Source organism: Cydia pomonella, chromosome 1, assembly GCF_033807575.1.
Source record: "Cydia pomonella isolate Wapato2018A chromosome 1, ilCydPomo1, whole genome shotgun sequence".
Taxonomy (NCBI): Eukaryota; Metazoa; Arthropoda; class Insecta; order Lepidoptera; family Tortricidae; genus Cydia; species Cydia pomonella.
This window is the reverse complement of record NC_084703.1, coordinates 17,803,598-17,817,976: the sequence shown is the minus strand read 5'-3', so window position 1 is coordinate 17,817,976 and position 14,379 is coordinate 17,803,598. Positions and strand designations below refer to the sequence as shown.

Here is a 14,379-nt window from a genome sequence, read left to right as displayed (position 1 = left end):
TGTATGACACCATATAAGAAACTCGTTTTGTACGAGTATATGGGGAATTACGAGAGAAATATAGGTAAAAGTGGTTTATTAATAAAGAAAACAACAAAAATTACAGATTCTGCACTAAAAATCAAAATATTAGTACTTGGTACCGAAACCCTTTGCATCAAGAACAGCTTGGCATCTTCGGGGCAGTGATGCAATCAACTTCGCGAGGAAAGGACTTGGAATGCGTTCCCACTCTTCCTTTAATTGTTCAAATCTTTCGTTGACATTTCTTGCATTTCTTGCACTCACACGACGACCTAGCTCCTTCCATAGGTTTTCTATAGGATTCAAGTCCGGACTTTGGCTGGGCCATTCCAAAACCCTCACTCTACGTTTTTTGAACCATTGTTTAACAAGATTAGACGAATGTTTCGGGTCATTATCTTGCTGAAACATAAACGCTCTGCCGAAATAGCCATTTATAATTGCTTCTTGTATAGCTACTGTTAAGTTTTTATTTCCACGAGGTCTCCCCATGACGGAACTGATATTTCTTACAAAAATGACTATGAATTAACACGATATTCCGTTTTTAGGGTTCCGTAGCCAAATGGCAAAAACGGAACCCTTATAGATTCGTCATATCCGTCTGTCTGTCCGATTATGTCACAGCCACTTTTTTCCGAAACTATAGGAGCTCATCATATGAGCCTTTTATCGCCCACTGCTGAGCATAGGCCTCTCTTCTAGTACGCCACTTATCCCGGTCCCGAGCCAATCTCATCCAGAAGTGACCCGCAGTCTTCCGAATGTCGTCCACCCAACGAGCCAACGGAAGCCAGGCACTCCTTTCGTCTGAAAGCGGCCACCATTCCGTTAACATTTTGGCCCACCTGCCATCAGTCTGCCTGGCAACATGTCCCGCCCAGCTCCATTTTAATTTGGTAATGACGTGTCCGACGTCTTGCACCTTGGTGCGACGTCGGATCTCGACATTCCTCACTCGGTCTTGAAGTTTGATGCCGAGCATGGCGCGCTCCATGGCTCTCTGTGCCACTCGAATTTTATGCACAGTCTCCTTAGTGAGCGTCCATGTCTCGGCACCGTAAGTCATGGTGGGCAGGACACATTGGTTAAAGAGGCGAGTTTTCAGGCATTGTGGAATGTTAACGGGTTTGAGGATGTTCGCCAGTTTATTGAATGCCGCCCAACCCAGCTGGATCCTCCTGGAGATCTTCCGTTGGTGTGTTTTGTCAAAAGATAGAATATGTCCAAGATACACATATTGCTCGACCACCTCCAGTACTTCGTTCCCAACCATAATAGTTGGAATCGATTCACTAGAGATGTTCGTCATAACTTTAGTCTTGGACATATTCATCTTAAGACCAATCTTCAAAGAAGCATGGTAAAGGCCACCACCATGACCTTGACCATGACTTGAAGCTCTTCCAGGGTCTCGGCGAACAATACAATGTCATCGGCAAATCTGACATGCGACAAGAAGACACCATGGATATTGATACCAGTTCTGTCCCATGCAAGCGTTTTTATCACGTCTTCTAGTACCGCCGTAAAAAGCTTGGGTGAAATGGTATCCCCTTGACGCACTCCCCTTTTGATGGATATTGGGTTGCTGAGATTGTGAAGCAGGACTTGCATTGTTGCCGAGCTATATAGCTCCCGGAGCACATCCACGTAGCGATTGTCGATTGAGCAGCGATGGAGAGAGTCAAACACGGCCCAATGCTCGACACTGTCGAAGGCTTTTTCGTAATCTACGAAAGCCATGCACAGGGTCCGGTTGTACTCGTGACTTTTCTCCATTAACTGCTTTACCGCATGGATGTGGTCGATCGTAGAAAATCCGCTCCGGAAACCAGCCTGCTCGGGAGGTTGGCATTCATCGAGTATACAAGTTAGGCGGTTACATAAAACTTTTGCAAAGAGTTTGTACGTATGGGAAAGGAGGCCTATGGGGCGATAATTAGCTTCGATATATCTCCTTTTTTATGTAAGATGGTGACTGTGGCGGTTTTCCAGGATTCTGGTGTGCGAGTACCTCGCAAAACCTGATTAAAAAGCTTTACGAGGACATTAATGACTGGGTCACATAAGAGCTATACTGTTCAAACTTAGTAAGTGGATGTATTCTATGAACCGCATTAAGATATTCACACAAAAATAGAAAAAAGTGGCGGTGACATAATCGGACAGACAGACGGACATGACGAATCTATAAACAATAAATTTTGGGGGTTCCCCATACTTAGAACTGAAACTCAAAAAATCTTTTTTCATCAAACCCATACGTAGTACACATACATAGATCTAGTAAGTAGATTTTTTTTAATACGTCTTAAATGGTACGGAACCCTTCATGCGCGAGTCCGACTCGCACTTGGCCGCTTTTTTTATCCCTTAGGTCGCATGGTCCGACTGGCTACAATAAAAAAAAATGCTTGTTTTTTTAATGCTGAACCACAATAAAGAAATGTTTTTTTTTTTATTGTTATTAACTCTGGAACTCACTACTAGACACTAGGCGAATTTAAAAAAAAGTTATATGACATTATTGTCTCTAATTATGATCCGGAATAAAAGTTACTGTTAAAATATTTCCGTTTCCTCGCGGGCACCGTGTATTTAACCTAACCTTTAAAAACAGAAACGACGTCAAGGATTAGAAAAGCAAGTGGTAGCAGTTAGAAAATGGACATGTACTGATCAAAAAACGCAATATATAATCATGGACACCGAAACATACTGCAAACTAGACTTTAAAACACTTCCCAGACCTCAGTGTGCAAGTTTCTACCGGTGGTAGGATTCTCAAAAACTGAATGTCATCAGTGTTGAGAAATTCAGCAAAGAGGCTTGGCAAGCAATTTATCAATGTGGCATTCATTCAGAATCTTTTCAGCACCAGTATCTTAAACGCTGAAGTTAACCTTGAAGAGTGCTTGAAGAAAAGACTACTATCTCTCATTATACACCGTGTTTTTATTGAACTCCGTTAACTTCGGGGTATCGATAAGTATGTTTAAGGAAACTAAATCGCACAGTTAATTTAAAAAAATAGTAATTATATGTTGTATGTAGCAACCAGTTCCTACGGCAAATGCACACGCTTGTAAGGGCTTTGTCAGATAAAAAGAAATTAATGATTATCTCCGAAATGGAGTTAATTAGAATTTGGTATCTTTGAGAATGTTACTTAATTTAAGCTCAGGAATGCAACCTTAAAATTAACGGAAAAAAAGACGGTGCAAAGTACAGAATGCTTACTTTATTTTGGCCTGAACAAATGGGAATAACAATTCCCACTGACTACCGGGCCATTCCACCTGAATTCGACAAATAGGATGCGCCGTGTGATTTTTAATTTGAATAAAAAAAATTGAGAACTATCCTTAAGGTATCAAGAAAAGATAAGCCACCACCATTTCTTTTTTTTATCTTTTAATTTCAGAGCAGTGTCCATTCGAAGGAAAAAATCGGGTCAAATTCCTACTTGTACATAATGTGGTCTAAATTTTGATTTAGAATAGGTAACCATTATTTGGTTACAATGGTGGCCATCTAAAATGTTAACGCTTTCGGTCCATTTTTACGATTTTCAACTATTTTCTGTGGCAACCCTATGTTTTGTAGTTGGTTTAGCTAACTGTTGTCATACAATATAAAATACTCATTTCACACCTAATCAAATAAAGAAAGATTTATTTGGCTAAATACTATTAAAATAAGATAACTATAAGATTTAAAAAAGAACTTACTTTTCCGGTACCACAATCGCCGGCTGGTTAATTGAGAATAATGTTTGTTGTGGCATTGCTGAAAATAAAAATAATACAGTATTCTTAAAAGGCCCAATTTCACTATACCAAGGATGTCGGACGGTATCGGCCTGTCAGTTAGATCAAAAAGTTGACATACGGAAGGTGGAGGTAAGGAAATAAATCTCCATGTACCAAAAAGTGTCATCAAAAACCTTAAATAGCTGGCGCTACAATACCTAGAATACTTGAACAAGAAAATCAAATCATAGACAGCGCACTTCACTCCGTCAATAGCGCCTAGGTTCTTAGCTACTCTAGCGCTACTTTGGAGAGATTTGTAACTATTATTTATAGCTAACAGCTGGACACTTTTGCAACAGTTCTACCATAAGAGATGTCACTCCTCTTAATTCCACACTCCATAAGTTGACAGTTCCGAACAACTGACAGGCCGAGACAGTCTGGCGGACTGTTAAAATCAGTGGGCCACTTTAGACTTACGTTGCGCGCGTGACGCCACAGGAACCGCATGCGCTCATATTATTTGATTTTTATTCTCATACTATTTATGGTCATACAAATTTAGTGGGAATAGACTGTTTTAAAGGGAATACTTAATAATAATAAACAATAAATAAGAGGAAAGTGGATGGACTTACAGACGCTCCTCCAAACATACAATCTCTATTTTCCTCTGTGGGTATTAACATCTCAGTTTTTTTACACAATTTGATGTATACATATTACCCACTGCTATTATAGTGTGATAATTATAGTAATAAATAAATCTAACAAAGTTAAACGAAGAGGCCATAGAGTTAATAAAACATGAAATGGTATAGATATTTTCATGTCAATATCCAGAGAGGAAAACGGAGACTCTGTATGGATGGAGAAGCGGTAGTCTACTATTATTTTAAAAGACGAACTAGGAAACTTACCAGAGTAAGTTGTGGCTACCGGGCGAAGTTGAGAAACGGAAGGCGCGGGGGCGGACATCGGAGGGAGCTGTTGGGCTGACGGGACAGATGGGCCTGCGGCGTGCCTAGGCGGCGATGACGCCGGCGGCGGTGGCGGCGGCGCAGTCGCCACCGGCGCCAGCACGGCTTGCGGAGGTGGCAGCGGCGGCCAGGGAGCGGGCGGCGGTTGCGACATGTACGATTCGCTAATAAACATAGCAATTTGTGGAATTGTCTCTGCATTAGCTGCGTTCGATTGCATGTTGGAGGCGGCAGCGGCCGAGGCGGCGTGTTTCTCAGCTAGGGCGCGAGGGATTTGCCCTGTTGCAAGAAACGTATTTTGCTCTTCTTTGCTGGCGTGAAGAAATTTACAATTTTTACGTGTACAGCCGTTTCGATTTTGATAGTCGTGGCAAAACTGTAAGATCTCTTTCATTCTATTTGTATCGAGCTCATGGCGATATTTGCACTGTCCATATTTGGTGCAATTGCCCCTGATGTATTCTCGGCAGATTTGTTCCGTGTTTTGAGTATGTCCAGATCCAGCATCAGAAGAGGACGGTGATTTTAATGGTCCCAATGCTGATGTTGATGGATGTTGCCGAGGTAGCATGAGGCAACTAAAAAATTAAAATTACACTACTTAATTCTTTACCTTCCAGAACATTAGCATAATTTATAAGAATACAGAAATACTTCAAATTAGATACAACATAATTATTAAATACCTATAGTCCCATATACATGCAATGATTAATAGTAGTAGTAGCAGTTCTTGGTTTCAGTACTAGCAAGTTAGTGCCAGTAGCTGCTGAGTAGTTACCTCTATACCTCGTTTTTATTAAGCATAAGACGGGTAAACAATCTAGACGTGTCTTTTTATTGAAAACACTTTTAAAAATAAGTCACAACAAATATGTAATAATTATATAGCAAGGGCATAGGTATATTTACATTCTTTTGGTTTCATAATAGTTACTATATTTTTAAGGGTTTTTCAATAAAAACAAGACAAGATTGTTTACCAATTAATATGAAAATATTTTCTTGTTTAACAGGGAGGCAACACACAACATAACGGCTCCATCACAGCTATGGCCCGCATGGCTACCCCGATTTTGGTGAAATTTGGCACCAAGATAATTTGTAACTTCGACATAGACGAATAATTATTCAGGACCAGAATTAATGCGTACTGCGCCATCTACTTCAGCTGTCATAGCTAGTAGCACAAACTTTGTAAGTGTACTTATATTTAATAGAATTGGGATGTTTGGTGGCATTGGAGTGAACGTGAACAGAGCACTGTTTTCTGTAACATATTTAGGTATACTTTATTGATTGAATTAATGGAAATATGATTCATAATAGGGAATGGAATAAAAACATAATAATATGTTGTTAATTTTAAAGTTTTCATGTATTTAAGAGATTGAACAACTTGCAATTGGAATTAAGGCCAGGCCACACCGGTTGCGTGTGCGTAGACGTACACGTGCACGTACGCGTCCCGTTGCGTTGTACTTAAAATAAGAATTCTCATAAGATATGACACACAGCTTGCGTGACGTGTGCGTGACGTGCGCGTGCGCGTGACCTGCACGCATTGCAGCTCCGACGAGACAAATCGGCTGCGTGCTGCGTACACGCGTACACTGAGTTGCGTATAGTGATGACGTTGTGTTTAACGGCGTTCCCTATGAGAGGGCGAACCGAGCAGGTTCGGACACGCACAGCTCGGTGCTGCATAGGTGCTGTGCGTGTACTCGCGCAGCTCTCTTGTATTTATTTACAACTCTGGCGGTGCGCGTGCTGGTTTTTAATATGGATTCCGTGATAAATGAAAAAGTAGTTGAACTTGTTCGTCGATACGAATGTATTTACAACATAAAGCACAAATACTACAAAAATGTACTGTGGGAACAAATCGATTTATGCACTATTGGAATACAAGCTTAGTATATGTATTATGAACTATTATGCGCTGCATAATATTATGTACTCTAAATTATCTCGATTGAAGTGAGACATTTTTTTTCTCGAATTGCAATAGCGGCATTAAATAGGTGACCTTGCATTAGTACGAAACAAAGGCATTAATGCACTGCCTTCCAAATTTTGACTCCTTGCTTCTATATTTTCGGGCAAGTTTTGACTCGAAGTCAGTTCATTTGATATCATTCGCATCATGTCGCCGTGTATAATTTTGACAAAATTGTTTAAGCAGCATGCAGCTTTTGTAAGGTGAGTATAATAACAAGAAAGTAGTGTTGCAGGAGTATTTTGTGTTAAAGTAAGAGGAGTGCTTCCTGTTCGTCCGATAAACTGCTGTCGGACATTGGTAGTCGTTTAGAAACTAGGACGTATACGCAAATTTATATCGGCGGGTGTGCACGCAGCATGCACGCACGACAGAGCCGCAGCGTGCACCTGCGTGGCGTGTGCAGCACCCTGCAGCACTTGCGTTGCGTGACGTGCGCGTATCCCGGTGTGACAGGGGTGCTGCGCACGCAAGCGGTGTGGCTCGGCCTTTAAAGTTTCAAAAGCTTTGCACATTTTCTTCATTTGATGTTAACCAGCTGTCAAAATAATGTAAAAAGCATATACTGTGGCAATCGGTTGCATATTAAGTGTAGTTATATGACTTCTCAATTCTTGAAAAAACCCTATGTGTTAATTGGAAAATCCTTATGTGTTAATATGGTAAGACAGTCTATGACAGTGGTGGTCAAACTTTTTTCACGGAGGGCCAGAAAATTTGAAAAACATCCAAGAAGGGCCAGAACTGCAGAATAAATGTATTTTGATTTGAAACCGTTATGTCGCGAGCCATATACTAATTATTTCGAAGGACCGGCGGCGGGCCGGATGGAACCCTTGCGCGGGTCGGAGCTGGCCCCCGGGCCGTACTTTGCCCACCACTGGTCTATGAGCTCTTTCGTCGCTTCTAACCCTCGCGTTTCTACACATCACATCACATACTCCACTTACAAAAGATAGGTAGAGCAGAAAGAGTGAAGCTCTTACTTATTGACTGTGTCTGAGTGAAGTACATATACAAATACGACAGTTCTAGCCCTACGACGGTCTCCTCCACATTACCATACTTACTTCCCACAAATTAATGAAACTAAGATTTGTAAGAGTTGTCGAAATTGACTAAATAAAAATGTCATTGAGATAAGAGTCATTTGCAATTACATTTTCGTCAACCAAAATGGTAAAATATATAATAAAATTTTATATATAACTGTGGCTTCAATGTATTACAATGCATGTTAAAGTACCATGAAAATAAAATAAAATGTGTTAAACGGAAACCTCTCCATGAGCTTGCGGAATAGATTTCAATGCTACACACACAGAGCACATTTTAATCAGAACAATAAGTAAACTGCTCACCTCTATTAAAAAGCAGTTTCAAAACTTATGGATCAAGTGAGTCGCCTCAGATAGCCTGGTGCCTAAATGCTCCAACAGCTCATAGTTACTGCTCACATGCCCCTCAATAAGTTAAAGTTATCATTGATGCAGGTCAACTTCCCTAACTGGGACATCTGCAGAGTTTTAAAGATGTTTATCATACAGTACATTAGAAATCGCGGCCTTAGGTAGACATGATTGCCTTTATGAGCATTCTTGGTACACATTATAGTTTATAGATTATCGGAGGTTATTTTTAATTGACTGAGAAAGTGTGAAGCATGTGCAATGCGTCTCCATTTCAGGAGTTTTCTTTACAAGTCACTTTCTAAACTGATTCCCAAGAAAGGGTCTAGCAGGCTAAGCGAACTAGAGGTGCCCCCAACGACGGATTTGGTCATTCTTTCAGGTGGTGTACTGGCAAGTCCTAAGAACACTCTATGCTTAATATCAGTTCTCGATCTTCTTTTGTTTTCGAGGTATTCAGGATAATGTAAAAAAATCAGCGTATCATTGAAAGTGGCAAATTTTGTAAACTGTTCAAGTTAGATTAACGAAACAAAATTATATTTGACAATAATAAAATAGGCTAGAAAATACACATTTTTAACCCACGTCATGTACTTATACTTTATTGTGTAAAAAAACATTTTATTTTTCTTCACATTTATTTTTTTACTTTTCGCGGAGGTACACCTCCAGAAAAAATATGCATGGATAGCCACTAGTACCCGCTACATACACATATAAAAATATTTGCGTAAACCTTCGTGCGTCATGTCAAAAAAAATCGAATAAGGAGTTAGGAGCATATGTAAACGCAGTACTAATGCAGGATGTAGATAAGTTAGTATGTAGGTGTGCAACCTTTTCTTATAAATATATTTATAATGCATCGCCGACGACATGTCAACGTTGATAACATTTGACACATATTCTAGCTGCATATGTTTTATTTGCATTTTGTGTTAGAAAATGGATAACACTAAGTGTAAGTCTTGTAAAAAAACATTTCATATCGTTCCTCTGAATCACACACAAAATTATCATCATCGGATAAATTATAATCGGAAGCGTCGGAGGTTGCAGACAGCCAGCATCGCAAAGTGCTGTGCTGCTACACGTAGACGTTGATGCTACTACTCGTACTTTATGTTTATACACCAAAAGTCGACACTTACCACACAAAATATCATTGATATAAATTAGCTTATTTTTGCATTTGCTATATAAATCAGCCTCTTGACCAGTTTTTATGCATTTTTTCTTCCCATCAATATTTTTTAATGTTTTTTCACAAGAATTACACTTAGTGTTATCCATTTTCTAACACAAAATGCAAATAAAACATATGCAGCTAGAATATGCGTCAAATATTATCAACGTTGACTTGTCATCGTCAATGCATTATAAATAGGTTTATAAGAATAGTTTACACACCTACATACTAACTTATCTACACCCTGCACTAATACTTTGTTTACATATGCTCCTAACTAATAATTCGATTTTTTTTTGACATGACGCACGAAGATTTAGGCAAATATTTTTATATGTTTATGTAGCGGGTACTAGTGGCTATCCATGCATATTTTTTCTGGAGGTGTACCTCAGCGAAAAGTAAAAAAAATAATGTGAAGAAAAATAAAATGTTTTTTTACACAATGAAGTATAAGTACATGACGTGGGTTAAAAATGTGTATTTTCTAGCCTATTTTAATATTGTCAAATATAATTTTGATTCGTTAATCTAACTTGAACAGTTTACAAAATATGCCACTTTCAATGATACGCTGATTTTTTACATTATCCTGAATAACTCGAAAACAAAAGAAGATCGAGAACTGATATTAAGCATAGGGTGTTCTTAGGACTTGCCAGTACACCACCTGAAAGAATGACCAAATCCGTCGTTGGGGGCACCTCTAGTTCGCTTAGCCTGCTAGACCCTTTGTAAGCAGGTGTGATGCATGTATGGACTTTTTTGCCAATACAGTTTATAGGACAGTTAATAATCCATCTATGAGGGTTTGAGGGGCCAATAATGAATAGTGCCACTAGTAAATAGATATAAATTAGTAGTTCGCCCCGACTGAGACTGTAAAAACAAATTCCTGGGGAAATTTATTAAATCAGGCTCAGAAGCTACTAAAAAGCATGTCATTACAGTGTACTCCAGTACCCTTTCAGTTTTAACAAATGGTTTTCATTGGTAAACATACTGTATTATAAGCAAGCAGGTATATTTTTATAAACATTTTCATACAAGAGTAAACTTTTACTCACTTTTTCATTTGATACCAAATCTAGCTGTACTTTCTAGCAAAGTATGTGATCTTAAGTATGTCAAGCCTATGATAATGGATATTAGGCCTCCTAATTCCATAACCCCTCCAATCCTACTCATGTTAGAACTTACATTTGTTTGAAAATATACAACACTGCTTTACAGTTAATACTAATGCTCCAAGAGATTCCTAAAAAGGTAGACATTGTATTGTCAACAATAATAAACCTCACTCTACTACACTCTTCCCACAAATTAGCCCAACTACTTAAAAGATGGCATTCTGGTGCTGATGCGAGAAGTGCTTTAATATATTGAAGAGTGTGATCCAGTAGAGATTTTCTGGTTTGAAATTTAATTCGTATTTATAGGTCCAATATATAGATTGTATAAATTACTTAAAAAAAATTAAATAGAAATTATTGTACCTGAGGAAGTTGCCTCGCGCTTATGCTCGCTCTGTGTGAACCCGGCTAATATCTACACTTATCACCCATTAGATGTTAATTCTTTTGTTGGTCAACTGTATTCAAGCTTGCTCCCATTTTCACATAAACAATGGCATACATTATGCAGGGCAAATACCATGATTATCTGGTGAGTTATGTTAGAGAAAGATTATCTGGTAAGTTATGTCCCATGATTAATTTTGATTACTGATTATAGTAACATGTACAACAAGCCTATGACAACCAACTTAAAAATTTTGTAATCATTATTACATCCATGCCAAGCCATGGCTCTCAAATTTTCATGTTATGTAACATGGGAATTTGAGCGACATGCGACGAGCGAACAACAATATTATATTAAACTACCTACTTACTGCTTGATAAGTACCATGATTTATACTAAGTTTCGTCACTTACTACCATAATACCATTACAAAATTCTATAACAAAGGAAACAATCCAAGCAAACATTTACTTATTCAGAAATGGCTATTTGTAAACACCTACCTACCAACATACTTCATATTATAGGGTAGGAATAGTGTGAGTATTGGGGAGTGTTAACATGAAATGGGAATAATACAACTACTACATCACATGTACAATGGACAGGTTGTAGTAGATAAATTATTTAATTTTATCAAACAGTCAAAAATGCAAGTGTCCATTTGCCCTAACACCCAGTGGGGCATAGGGTGGAGGTCTATATGTTGGGTGCTGAGAAAAGGGCTGTGGCGAGTACTTACTACAGGGCCTGTGGCCTAGGGCGGCGAAGATTGCAAATCCACCACTGCAAATGTCAAAGCCCATAAAGTTTTGAGTCTAATGTAGGTAGCAAGTAATAACCAAGTCTGATAGCTTTTTCTTTTATGCCAATTGAGGTGCTGGAGTAGATAAATAATATTGTATTGCCGTAAATCACGTTCGCTTTGCGTACAGTATGCACAAAAAATATAGGTACGATTTTTAGATGAATACAAGTTGTAGACTTTATGGAGCGAGTTCATAACTAATTGCTGACATTTCGCACGTAGCACAGTAACAATACGCTGTCACCGTTCCGCGCACCTTAATAATTACAAAATTAACAGGGTATTTTGATAAGGAGCTGTGCGCTTCAGCTTCAGTTAAAATATATAATAGACCACGTATTTAAGAGCACCGACCTACCCGCGTATAATGAGTTAGGTGATTGATAGCAGAAGCCGAGCTAACTCGTTTTTTTAATGGTAGTAGCTTGCGTCCCTCACCTGCGTGCCTCAGTGCCGAATTTATTTTGGTAGTATTCAAAGAAAAGAGAAATAATATAACATAATAAGACTTACCCGATATGCAAATTGAGTTGGCCGCCAGTCGTTAGCTAATATTTGTGCATTGCGCGACCCGCGACATAATATAATAAAATATCAAGCCATTACTGAACGTCCTCTTTTGTCCCCCATTAATTCCATAATACTTGTAATTTTAAATAATAATCATTACTGACAGTCAAAGTGCGCCCATCACGTACAGTTAAACCCAACAAACAACAACAAAATGGCGGAAGCGTGGCGTATGAAGTAAAGGAACGAAGGAAGCCACGGCAGTTGGCAATGGCAGTAATGACACTTTGTCAGGTTGGCAATAAAATAATGGGCTCCACAAACCAGAGATATAATATTTCTAAAGATGGAGTCTAAGCCAGCTGTCACCGTAGCCTCACACACGCAGCCATATATTTATGAACGTCTTACAAGGAAAAAACAAAACCCCTTCGTAATCCAGATGCTGTGGCCTTGTCGATAAAATCATATCGATAAACTCTCGGTATTTATTGCAATTTTAATTTTACTTGGAAGGATTTATTTAAACTACCTAAAATTAACAGGACGGCTACCGGGAAAATCGAAATTCGTCAATTGCGGGCACTTTTCTCTGTCACTCTGATTACGTCTTACTAAGAGTAAAAGAGAAAGATCCTCGCAATTTGCGAATTTCGGTTTTCGCGGTAGGCCCCCAGATTCAACACAACTTTATGTACTCCTACCAACCAAATTGATTTTGTAAGATCGACGATATTGAAATAATCAACGGCAAAAAATCCATGGTACACCGGCCAAAACCAATTATAATACGTTTACCGCAATAATTTAGTTATTTTATTATTTCATAGTATTCATTATCCATTAGCATTTCTATGACATTAATTTTTGTGACGATATCGAAGCTTAAGATAATCGGTATTCCGTTCCGCTGTGTAGAGGTTATCGATATATAACATGATTAAAATTGACAAGTCCACAACCTTAAAAACATGCTATAACCATGGAATCTTATAAGTCCGTGTGACACCCATATCGATTTTTAGGAAAAATTAAAGTCCGGCATCTTGGATTTCAAAATAGACGTAATTTTCGTAATCGGCACTCCGAGGAACCTCCGATATGAAACCCATATCGAATTTTAAGAAAAATTAATGTCATTGTTGTAATCGGCACCCCGAGGACTCTTAATAATGATTAAAACATTAAATACTAGATTATACATATACAAACAGAAGCATGAAACAATTTCTTGCATTTTAAATAAAGTCTTAAACTAATCGTAATTTCTTAAAATAAGCTATAATTCATGTCCGCCATTTTGAATTTTAAAATTTGATATCGTTTGATATATTTTTGTTTACACTGAAACAAACAATTAGCACATGTCGTATGCAATATTTTAATTGTGCACAAATTGATAAGTATATAACTTGTTAAGGTTTTGTGTAAATTATCTGAAATATAACGATGTTGTCGGAAAAAATCACGCTGGCTAGGATCTTTTATCGAAAACGCTGCCTAATCCGATTGAGCTATAACAACACAATGTATGGTGGGGTTGTTTCTCATTCATAGGTCTACAAAAAAGTACGCGATGTTAAATGTCTATCTTTTAAGGATAACTTACTATATCCATTGATATCCATTCTTAACTTCTAGAAAAAGATCACGTAATATGTGGCATTTGCAAAGCTATTTACATGGATACATTATTAACAATTATCAAAATGAATACGTTAGTTACATTAAGCATTTCATACAGATTACAATGGTCCCTTACACCATTCAAATTTAAATGAATATTTCAGGAGTAATCGTAAATCAAAGTTTCATTTCGAGCCATATCATTGTACGAAATGTTAAAGACGCTATCCGCAGTTAGTTCAATTTTTTGCCACCTTATGCGCTGGGAGCGCTTTACTTACCCCCACCATGCACTTCGCACGGTCCCAATTTCTTAGACTGTGGTAGGATCAACTAGATGTGCTACACGTGTGCGCCTGTAAGGGACAGAACATACGCAATACGCCAAATTAAAAACACGTTTTAACATTCCTGCAAGCATACCAAAAACAACCTCCGTAATAGGGTTATTTGTTGCCCACCATAAGCCGTACTAAAATTAACGGTAAGCAATAAAAAAAATGAAACTGGGACAAGGACTATAGTTTGTCAAAGGGCTATCTCATTTCA

The 14,379-nt window shown here is 38.3% G+C and overlaps 1 protein-coding gene across 4 annotated transcripts in view; it reads right to left on the bottom strand.

The window, feature by feature from the left end:
* The window catches only part of LOC133517177 (DNA translocase FtsK-like), a 59,243-nt gene extending 46,632 nt beyond the window's left edge, over nucleotides 1-12,611 (bottom strand). Inside the window, exons 1-5 of one of the 4 annotated variants that reach the window (XM_061850390.1) lie at nucleotides 12,208-12,611; nucleotides 11,629-11,672; nucleotides 8,123-8,277; nucleotides 4,703-5,340; nucleotides 3,759-3,816 (exon numbers count right to left, since the gene is read on the bottom strand). In XM_061850390.1, coding sequence (XP_061706374.1) covers nucleotides 3,759-3,816; nucleotides 4,703-5,333 — 689 coding nt within the window. In that variant the 5' untranslated portion in view covers nucleotides 5,334-5,340; nucleotides 8,123-8,277; nucleotides 11,629-11,672; nucleotides 12,208-12,611. The remainder of the gene's footprint in view (nucleotides 1-3,758; nucleotides 3,817-4,702; nucleotides 5,341-8,122; nucleotides 8,278-11,628; nucleotides 11,673-12,207) is intronic. The other 3 variants (XM_061850397.1, XM_061850381.1, XM_061850374.1) reach the window with 3 other exon arrangements.
* Nucleotides 12,612-14,379: the final 1,768 nt, after the last annotated feature.